The 11,784-nt window shown below is 40.6% G+C and overlaps 1 protein-coding gene across 1 annotated transcript in view; it reads right to left on the minus strand.

Annotated features, from left to right (window-relative positions):
- Positions 1-10,807, minus strand: part of LOC110956237 (ephrin type-A receptor 6-like) — a 60,852-nt gene extending 50,045 nt beyond the window's left edge. Inside the window, exons 1-2 of the mRNA XM_022201581.2 lie at positions 9,970-10,807; positions 1,094-1,158 (exon numbers count right to left, since the gene is read on the minus strand). Of these exons, the coding sequence (XP_022057273.1) occupies positions 1,094-1,158; positions 9,970-10,048 (144 nt within the window). The 5' untranslated portion in view covers positions 10,049-10,807. The remainder of the gene's footprint in view (positions 1-1,093; positions 1,159-9,969) is intronic.
- Between the last annotated feature and the right edge of the window lie 977 nt (positions 10,808-11,784).

Raw genomic sequence — 11,784 nt, forward strand, 5'->3', positions numbered from 1 at the left:
CCCAGATATTTGATTTTCATTTTGCCCATGTGCTCTAATATCCTTCACTTTGGACTACAACAGTGAACTTTTTGCACATGCGTATGTAGCAGAGGTGCACACACAGATCTGCAAAACCAAAGCCAAAATTTCTCAGCAGTTCTGTGGTGGCTGACTGTTGTTTTTGGACACACTTCATTTAATATCCAATGGAGCTTTCCCTGAGCAGGGCATATAGTTTCACAGTCAATCACAATAATTCCATAGGACACTGTAATGGAAAGTTAATATTCCATTAATAGTGCAGCCCTAACCCCTATAGTCCTGTCACTGCTTCATACTAAGGCTTTGTCTTGGTGGTGTACTTAAGCTGTCAATGGCTTACACGCTCTTTTGCAGTATGGCGTCTGCCACACTGCTCACCTGAAAGCTTTGCTGTCACTTACCGCAGCCCCCCCGCCGCTGCTGTTCTTATAGTATTTCACATGCTCCACCTCCACCCCAGAATCCACTTGTAGGCTCTGAGTCTACCCTCCCCTGCGGGGGAGGCTAGTGTCTTTCCTTGCCCCTGCTGTGCTGTCATATGTTCAGTTCCTTCTCCCATTCAAGAGGTCAGAGACATCAAACATCACATCCTTATATATCCTATAGTACGGTCAAATAATTATCCATTCCACATGTTCTGACTGGTGCAAAGCATGTTGAAGTTTACCATTGGAATCGGTATTAAACATCTTATTCTCATTTTAGATACATTTGGCCATGACATGGATGTTTTTTAACCAGCACGTCACCAAATCAGTGTTCACTGGGTGACACAATGGTCTAACTACTGTCAGGATGGTTGACGTATAAAATATGTCACCTGCTGTCCGCATGATTTTTTAATAAGACACAAGGTCTTGTCTCCTGTCTGTATCTGACTGAAGTGAAAGAAAATCTGATCTACTCTGGTTGAAGGGTTTTGTTTTGGAAAAGGAAGGGTTGTAGGTCAGGTTCAAGACACATGGCAATGCTTCACTAAACAGGAATATAGAATTGTTTATTGATATGTTTAAGTTCATTTAAAAGCTTAATAATGAAAATTCTTTTAAGAAATGTTAATGTCACTCACCCCATTGACAGGATAAGTCTTCCAGTCCAGTTCTCCCAGCGCTGTCGTAGTGTCCAACAGAACCACTAGAGAGAGCAGGATGGTGAAAGAGAAAGTCATGTAAAATGGAGGAGAAAAGTTGCAAGAGCAAAAGAACGACAGTGTAAGCACAAAGAATGACAGGAGAGAGCAGAGAGGGGGAGAGAGGTTGGACAGTGAATTTGGAGAGAAGAGAAATGGAGGTGACAAAATAGGAAGAGAGTAGACAATAGTTATCAAGCTGTCAATAAGGAGCTGACAGAGCTGTAAAGCCCTTATCAGATTCAACCACCTATGAAATAACAGCTCTTAGGAAAGTCCAGGACAACACCAGCACTAACGCAGATCTGCCCTCCATCTAGCTGAAGTCTGGGAAATTAGTACTCTCCTTCTCAGAGGTCAGGAGTTTTCTGCTGCAGGACATCAAAGATAAGCCAAAGATGAATAAAAGGGGGATGATATGATGGAGGCACCATGGAAACTTTCAATAGTTAACTAAACAAAATATGACCTAATTAACCATTAAAAATGAAAAGCACAGTGTAAGAGAAATAAAGCCAGTGTGCCAATTGTTATGAAAGATGACAGCCACTGAATAAAACATCTCTTTTTCAACTGATATAACTTCAAACTTGATAACACAGTGCAGTGCCCCATGGGAATCACACAAACATTGGACCAGTCTGTACTTGGCAATTTAGGTCCAGTTTTAATTAAAGTGGGTAGTAGTGTGGAATAATTAATGGTGGAAAAGTTGGGATGGTGGATGTCGTGATGTTTGGCACATTTTTCATGTAAGAAAGAGGAGTTTGCAGCCTTTTACAGATAGCTGACATGCACAGGGATTTAAACTTTGTGAATTATAAATAACCAGAAACATAAACAGTAGTGTTATGTACAACATATGATGCGTGTCGTGACCTTGATCTTGTTTAGGAAGTGCAAAACATTACAATGTAGACATTATTCTTCAATAATAAGCACATACAAAATGCTGCACAGTTTCATGTGTGTTAATACATGCATTTGTTAATAACTAACACAGCATCAGAAAGCACCCGTGATGCCTCAACAAAAAATATTTTGTTTTTTTTTGTTCAGTATTTGATAATGTCTATTCATTAATGTTGACCTGTACCGCCACTAAGTGCTCTTTGTTACCTTTAAACATCACACAGCCAAAAATGGATGACATTCTTTTCCACAAGCCTGCGCCCACTAACAACAGTGTTATCCTCCAGTCAGGAGCATTAATCAGTGAAATCACACCTATGGGTGTCACATCACTCTTTCAGCGCATATTCATGCCCCATGCCCACCGGCTTAATCTCTCTCTACTGACTGGAAAAGAAAAAGTCCACCTTCCACCCCCGAGAGACAACGCATGGTTCCTTTTTTTGCATTAAACTGTGATCACACACAAAAACTTCAGTTAATGGAACTGTTGAGGCACCTCACAGATCATCAATGTAGTCGTGGCAAGAATTTACTCTAATAGCTCATGTAACCGAGTGCTTGTTTCAAAAGACAAAAACATAGTATAGTCTGATCTCAGTATGATTGTTTGACCGTGTTTTTGCATCAGCATGTTAACAAGTGTTTATTTGTATGAATTCACAAAGCCATTGTGTACATACAAATGGAACAGCCTCCTGCCGTCTGCACTCTGGTCACGGCTCAGGCATGAAGAGAGCCATTATCTGGCCCTTGCTAAGCCCCCTGAGCCAATTTGATATGATGAATGTGCAATTTCCTTTGTCTCCACACAGCCAGTTAATTACAATCTCTATCAATAAAGTATGTCCCACTTCAGTGGTCGACATTATAGACCAAAGAGTCACATCTTCAGACGACCTGTCACTCCAGTCTACGGCAGACTTTACCAAATCCGGACTAATTTAATGGGGTTGTGACTGTTTTCAGAACAAGTTCGATAACCAGAGAAGATACACTTTGGGAGAGACTAAATGAACCACTTGAGTATTTACAGAGACTTCATTTAGCCTTGATTCCCAGCTGGTAATTAAGGGCTGAATTATAATAAGGTGGCCTTGCCTGCGTTGAAAAGGAGGACGTAGAGAGACATAGGGAGGGAGACTGTGAGACAGACTGAGACAGACAGAAGGGTATTGTTTTTTGACCAAATTAGAACAGTCTTTCGTAATCACGAGCAATGTTCCATAGCATGTTTGACAGCGGCAAACTTTTCCTCCAACTCCCTTCATTGTCTGCCTGCACGCACACGAACGTACATACACGGTAATGTAGCCATAAAATAATTAAATCCTGCAACTATCTTTGGAGGCAGGAAATAATGGCCCAAGACCACAGCAGTGAATTTGATACACAGATATTCTCACTCGAAGCGCGTGCACACACAAACACACAGACACACACCCAGTATTTATCAGGAGGCCGAATCATATTACTCTTGTCTGGGTATTGTGTCTGGAAGCACAATAATCTGCAACTGTCCTTTCCAAGCGTTCCTGACCATCGGGGCATTAAGGTAGGCACAATTAATCTACATAGCAGTAAATTGCCACTTATACACTTGCACCAATATGGGGCAACAAATGAACACATCTTTAACATTGAATCCTCAAGCCCAGCAGAGTGTAGTGAATCGTTACTGTCGCTGACCGAGTCTGCAGCTGTTAGCATCGAAGCTCCCATCATTGTCAGCTCAGCCGTGATGCAGCAGTTTACCTGGTTACAAGCTCACAAAAAACACAAAACACAATCATGATATGATGATTGCCGTAGGGAGATGATTGCTGTGCTGGTAATCTTATTAACTGGGCTTTTAAAGGCCTAGTTTTGTAACAAAATGTGCAAAAAAGTTTGTGCAAGCAACACACTAAATTCCCGTAGCGTCTCACAAAGAATGCAGCTGCTCATGTCAGGTCTGTGAAGGGATTACCGATAATAAATTGCATAATAGGGAGAATGACTATAAGTTCTTTATCAGTGCCTTCTGTCTATGATTGCAAAACAACATCCTGAATAATGAAGGCATAGCTCTACTCTTCCTTCACTTCAGACTTGTTGGGTGAGTATGCGTTTTGATCTGAAAGACTTTGCAGACAATTTAGTAGTGCTGTGGGGCTGTTTCTAAGAGTGGGTCCTTGCTTTGTACATGTGGCAGGTGACTATTCCACTGATCTACAGGTGGGATCGAAATGCCAAGAAACACTGTAATGTGCGAAGGGAAGAAAAACACTTCAAGCTGGTAAACAGGAGGTAAGCATTGGTGGATTTTTTTTATATATATTTATAAAGGGCTCTGTCAATGTATAATGAGGAAGGGAACGGACTTTCTAGACCCCTACAATGCCTGCACCAGACTAGCTGTTTCCCTGCTTCCTTTTATATTGCTAAACTAAGCCAACTAAAAGAATATTTCCTTATGTGTTACACCTAGACCAGACTATTTATCATGTAAATGTAAATAAATATCATGATATTGTTCTGCATGCTACAGAGTTCCCACTATTGTGTTCTTTCACAATGTTACAGTTTTCTTTGACCTCTGATTTCCACTATTTGTAGTGAATAAAAATAATGCTGTTGTCTAGAGCCTACCAAGTGCATGGGCAGTTTATTATAGCAAAAGTATACTTTTAAAATAAAATCAGCTGCGCAACCACATGTATTCCCTCAATTGCAGATAAATATCATGTTTTCAGCAGCAGATGGCAGGAAATTGCTGTACTTTTCTGCTGGTGACACCTGACTAAAATCTGGGCTTAACTGAGGATTCTCACTTGATTTCTAGCTTTTGGGTGTAAATGAGCCTCCTGCAGGGAAACAAATATATATATTTGGCTGCAGATATTTAGGTAGACAACCTCCAGAGAACTTCCAGAGAGAACAACATTTCCAAGGACACCAGGAATTGGTTCCAGAAAACCACTGGGCGAGAAACAATTATTATTTTCTACACGAGCTGATAATAAAAGTGGGCAGCAGCATGTAATTCATCTGATCGTGAACACAGATGATGCTGCTTCCTCTTCCTAAAAGAAAAACACTGCCAATATCTGTCTAAATACTACTGCTGTGTTGGGAGAAACTGGTTTCAGAGATGTCATATCCATTCTTTTCATGTCAGTAGAAAAAGAAATGCCAAATGCATTTAATAGGTTACGTGATTGATGATCAAGAGAAAAAAATGACCAGCAATAGAATCAATACTTGATTTGTGTTGAGGCATTTCTTAGGAAGAAAGCAAAATGTTTTCTGAAATTCAGGGATTTAGCTGTTTGTTAACTGAATATCTTGTTTTTTTTCTTTTTGATTGATCTGACAAAACACCAAACAGACAGGGAAACTTTAGTCTCCAATCATAAGTGAGCACAAAAAGTTTGCCTGTTTTTCTTTGGATTATTCAATTATTACATGCTGGATGCAGTGCCACCACTCACACTTGAGAACCATTTTCCCCAGTGGTCACTCATAGTAATGTAACAAGAAAAAAAAATTCTCTGAACCCATAGACTGTAAAGGCACGTGTCCACTAGGTCTGGCAATTTCCTGTGTTCCATTCATTGTTCATGTGAAATGCACTGCGTTGCATGCTGGTCCGCTTGCGTTGCGTTTCGAGCTGCGATCTGGTGCATCTTCCTGGAGTGGGCAGTAGTAAAAAACAGATTTGACTTCTACTTTATGCAAATTCAGTGCGTTGTGTGGAGGTCCGACGCATCACGAAACTTTCGTCAAATGTCTAAATTAGCCATCATTGAACTAAAACAAATGCCTCAAATGCTTTCAGAAATACTTTTTGCTGAAGTGTTTTCAAAATAAAAGAGAAAGTTTGCAGCCGAGCCACAATTTGCGCTGATGCATCTGCCAGACTCTCAAGCTGAAAGCGCTGTCATGTGACCCTATAGGGGCCCGTTAATGACTGGCCACCAAGCGGCAATTTTCAGATGTGGCATGTTTACATGCAGGAAAAATTGATCTAGTGGACATGTATCATAAGTCAGAAATAGCCTCCAAGTCTCAAAAGTGAAGCAATGAAAAATGTTTTACACTTGCGTTCTTTCTACAGGCCAGCAGGGGGCGATGTCTGTGATTGCAAAAAGAAGTCGGATTGTATAGACATCTATGAGAAAATGATCCTACTACCTGCTTGTTCTGATACCTCCATACATATTTCCCTAATGGGTTTATGGTCTGAATTTATAGTTTTAAGTATTTTTAAATGCATCATGAAGTGCATTTTGTAATTTATGATCCCATTTAGAGTAAAACAGAGTATCAAGTAGGGCATATTTTGGAGCGGGTCACTCACTACATATGGTAATTACATATATAACACCAAGAAAGCAACAGCAAACTCCAAACTCAAGGCATCCAAAAAACTGACACGTGACACCATGGCCACTACATCCATTTTTATATACAGCCTAGGTCTGTGGCCTAAAATAGCACTTTCTTTAAACCACAATCATAAAAGAGACAACTATAAAACTGTTGACAGGACACCTCCAACTGCAAACAAGGTCAGGTTTTAATCTTTCCATCATGAATATTTAATCCATGGAGGTTACATATTTGTTAAATCTCCCAGGAGCCTAAAGTGAGTTTAGTTTTTGTAGCATCATCACAATGTAAAGTTGATAGCTGAGCAGGAACCTGCAGGATGGTGTCCGGTTTTTTTTTTGGCTTTTTTTCCAAACTGACAAGAGATACTGTCTTAATCTACTGTGTTATAAGCTGCAAGCATGTGTGGCCAACGAACTTATTACCTACAGCTAACTAAGGTTAGTCCCGAGTAAAGGACTACATCCTTATTTAACGACATTAGTTTGTAGGGTTACAGATTATGTTACAATTTTGTTAAGCCAAACGTGGTGGTGCAGCATTTTTCCATGAATTTTCATGTGGAGTTTGCATCCTCTACCTGAGCCTGCAGGAGTTTTCTTCTTCCTGCTTCCTCCCACACTCCAAACACATGTGCAGTAGGTTAATTAGTGATTCTAAGTTGACTCTAGATGTGACTGTGAACACTGTTTGTGTCGGCCTTCAAACAGACTAGTTTCCTGTCCAAGGTGTAGCCCACCGCTCATCCAGTGTCTGCTGGGATAGATTCCATCCCATTGCAACCCTTGTCAGGATGAAGCAGGTATAACTAATTGATAAATAGGTGGAATTTGTCTATTGTTTTTATTGGCAAACATGGCAAGCAAGGAAAGTGCAGAGAACAGTAGCACCACTATAATCAAATAGGACATGACTGTGACTCTAATATAAAACCAAGCTAATAGTCTGGTAAGCCTAAATTATGAAGTATCAACACCAGCCAGTGCAAACAAATGGAAATCAAAATGTGAGTTGTATTATGTTGAAGAACAGTGGACCCTTTTTCATTAATCTGAATGCTTTAAATGTACAAATGGGCATGAAAGTACTGTATCAAAAATGTGAGATGTATGTCAATTTTTAACACAGAAAAAGCTGATAAAAGGTAAAAAAGAATTTGGGGTTTGTGAAATTGCCTTCTATGGTTTACTCTGTTGCAGTCTTTCTACATAGAGTTCGCATGTTGTCCCTGTGTAGGTTTTCTCCGGATGCTTCGGCTTCTCACCACCATCCTAAGACATGCATGGTAGGTTAACTGGTGATTCTAATACTGGTGTGAGAGTGAGCATGCGTGGTTCTATGTCTATTTGTGTCAGTCCTGTGATGAACTGACGACCTGTCCAGGGTGCACCTCGCCTCTCGCCCAGCTGGGATAGTTCCAGCCCCCCGTGACCCTCTGCAGGATAAAGCGAGTGTAGCTAATGGATGGATGGATGACTAGTACATCCATTCCCCACTGTGTGGAAGTCTGTCCTAGATGCTATTTACTTCACACTGAGAAGAGTGGCACCAAGACATGAACAATGCTGCTTCTTGATCCCGATGTACTCTGGTGAGAATGCTGAGTTTTATCTGGGACAAGCAGCTTTAAGCTCATTTTTTTGGCACAATATCATGTGCAGTACATGTGAAAGGACTTACAAAAGCCCATTTATGAGATTCTCTTGAAAGTGAACAGTTAGCCCAACCTGAGCTTAAAGAATATTATTTATTTATCACATAGGCAGGGTAACATTTGAAAAAGATTTATCATTATTTAAACCTAATCTTCTTTATTTTTTTTCTAAATTACCTCATGTTACTCTGACCCCAAAAGGATAAATGGCCAACAAATACACCACAAACAACATTTCATCTTCCTCATTTTCTCTCAGACTGAGAAAACATGTGATTCACGAGTGACTCACATTCATTAGAAAACTCACTCAGACACTTGGCACCTGGCTAACATATATTATCTTGTTCTCACTATATTTTAAACACCTCACGTTGTTCTTTTTTTTTCCAAGTTTCCCCTGTGTGCGTTCCCTCCTCTTCAAGCCTGTCACCACCACAGGCAGACAGGCTTCCTGTGGGGAAAACTGAGTGCGCACACACACACACACACATTCACACACACGAACAAAGAAATGAAGTGAAGGAGACTTTGACATTTGGCTAGTGAAAGGGCTCCTGTCGTCTTTGAAAAACGTGTATCCCAAACATTAAACATTCAGGAAGGAATATTAAAATGACCTGTGCAAATGTGCAAAGTGGAAGGTGTCAAGAACATATTGCATTATGGAAACCATTTGCCCATGTGACTTAGTACAACTGAGGGGAGATGACATTAGCATGTCCCGTGTTTCTCATACATATGCAACTGCCCACGTGACTGACAATGAATTCTGAGAAACGAGAAATGATTCTGATGAATTTCGTGTCAACTACTGGCCCAGCATAACAATATCCACATTTCTCACAGCAAGTGTCTGTGAGGAATCTTCCTGGGACTGTATGGACAGAAATTCTGTTATATTTTCACATGGGAATATATGAACTCATCATAGAAGACAGGCAGAAATAGGCAACTCAAAAGCATCAGTATAGCTGACAGACTTTGCCAGAGGCTTGACATTTACTGTAAGACTCAGTGGTCCCTATAGCTGTACTGATGTTTCTGTGCACTCCGATTTTTGGAGGTTGAAGTAGAGTGTCAGACCCTCACCCATAATTTGGCTGATGCAGCTTCTGTCTGCATACCAAGGAGCACACAGCAGGATTTTTTTCAGCACTTTGATACAGTCAATGTGTATTTCAGTGCATGTACTCATTAAAAAACTGGGATGTGAGTTCTATAGTATGAAAGACAAGGCCTATAGACATTTCTACAGCATCAACAAGCAAACTGACATTTCTTCATCTAATTTAAAGCAATATGTGGGTTTTTATTGTAAAATTCAGAAGAAGGAAATGTGTTTCTTAATGAAACTGATTTATAAAGTTGCTAAAACATGTTCTTTCAAAGATGTGTGATGCGAGTTGTGAAGATGGGAGTTGATCTGGACAAAAGATTAATTTACTGAACCTACAAAGTAACATTTTTCGCTGCATTCTGGAGCTGCAAATGCACCCTCAAAATGTGAAATGCACGCATGTTTAAACCTGTTTTCTGTTGTTGTTGTTGTTTTTTTGCTAAACCCACATCCACTGCTACATCAACAAACTGGCATTAAAGGGTATTAGCAAAACACCTGAGAGAAAGCATGTCGAGATTTTACTGCAACATGAGACCCATGTGAGAAAGTAAGGGCACTATATCATTTAAATGTGCTTATTTTGTAAGTATTTAAACTGTAAATGGGTTGGGCTGCAAAGGAGTAAATGAGACATCACTTCAAAACATTTTTGTTTTGCAGATGTGCATGCAAGAGACTTTAAAAATGATCCAATTTGGTTTGGTGCATCCAGCCTGGTTGTGTGGGTGCAGTTACAGTGACGCCCTCACTCACCTTGGTTTGTGGTTCCCGGGTCCGACAGGATACTTTTAAACAAGAACAAAAACACGCAGTATTTCCCACCGGAGCACATCGTTGAGTCAGACACAAGTGCGCTCTGAACTAAAACGCTGCACAGACTCCTAAATAGATCCCCACAATGGAAAGGTAAGGAGGTTTCATGAAAGAATCTACTAAAATATCCAGACTCAGGAGGTCACGTCGCATCCACAGGAGTTATGTCCCCTTTTTTTGTTTGTTTTTTCAGCCAAGCAGCATCCCGGATACCTCCATGTGGAGGCGCAGTGCCAGGCGATAAAAAACACCAGCCATTGCGCATAAGCGAAAAAAAAAAACACCCGATGACTTGAGCTGCTGTAAGTTAAAAAGAAAAAAAATAAACAGAGTAATTGTCTGTAAACCCTGAAAACATGTACAGAGACATAAGTGTCTAGAAGCGAAGTTCCCGGATGAGTGTTTGTGTAAAGTCAATCAGCTTGTGATTCAGTGTTTATATCCGAGAGCGAAAAAAAAGCCAAATCGCGGACTTCCCGCCTCACTTTCAGCCAGTGCATCCCTCGCTGTATCGGAGTATCACTGCGTGTATCTCTCTCCTCCTCCTCTCTCCTCTCTGGATAGGAGGGAAGCTCTGGCGCAGGCTGAGGAGCCGATTCTTATATCACAGCCATAGATTCAGGCGCCGAAGTCCGTGCGTGAAAACCTAACTTGTTCTTTATGATATTTCACCCAATTTCTCACTTTAAAATGCTTCCACCAGACGGATTCTGCTGTGTTATTGATTTAGAGGGGAGAATATGGAGCCCCTGTTAGACTCTACTGTGATGTAGGTTATACCTGCATTGGATTATGTTGTAGGAATAGTAATGTGTCTGGAGCAGTTTCTATTTCTGTGGCAGGAGAGGAAGGCAAGGAGACACGCAGTCTGGCAGGGTCTAAGTTGATGAAAAAATGAACCCACTCAACCCTTTCACGTTGTAACTGAGTTTTAGTTGAAGCACATCTTGACACAAAGAATTTCAGTTTTGTTTCAAACACCTCTACCTATTCACACTAATGGTCTGAGAGACTCAATCTTGCAGCTAACGTGATTGTGGAGAAGACTGTTATTAGAAGTCCACTGGGAGAAGATGTAATGACCTTTTGGACTTCAGAGTGGCACCTTAGCTGTTGGAGAATAAAGGTGCTTCTTAGACTGAAAAGTCACACCAGTCACTGGTTGCCTGCTTGACTGACAGCTGAAGCTATTGCTGGCTGAATTGGCAATGATATTGCAAAGGCAGGGAATAAAGTTCAACAGCATCTGGTTCATGACACTTACATGCAGAAACGCAAGTTATAGAAACCAAGCAAGTGTTAGATGGTTACTTTGTGAAGTTACAGTGAGCCACCAAGATGATGACTGAGCCCCACTTTGGAGAAATATGGTAAAGTTGCCTTATGGGGTTGCAACAGTTAAATAGTTTCAGTAATGCATTTGCTAAAAGCCAAACTAACCTCTGTTCCAGGTTGCCAAGCTACATCATATCATATCATATCGCATCATATCACATCACATCAAATCATATCATATCCATGTGGCATGTGGAAAATAGACAGCTGTGTGGCTTCCATGTGCAAAGCTTAATCTTACATTGTCCTCTTGGTTGTGTACCAACCCTGAGTAATTCTCTCATTCTGAGTAGATAGCAAATGGTTAATTTTCAGAAAAATGTCTCAATCTTTCTAAACAGGGCTTTTCTGCATCCCAAATATCACTGCAACTTCATTTTTAGACATGCATAGACATAGAAGAAGGTATTGTCTTGCTTG

This window comes from Acanthochromis polyacanthus, chromosome 2, assembly GCF_021347895.1.
Source record: "Acanthochromis polyacanthus isolate Apoly-LR-REF ecotype Palm Island chromosome 2, KAUST_Apoly_ChrSc, whole genome shotgun sequence".
Taxonomy (NCBI): Eukaryota; Metazoa; Chordata; class Actinopteri; family Pomacentridae; genus Acanthochromis; species Acanthochromis polyacanthus.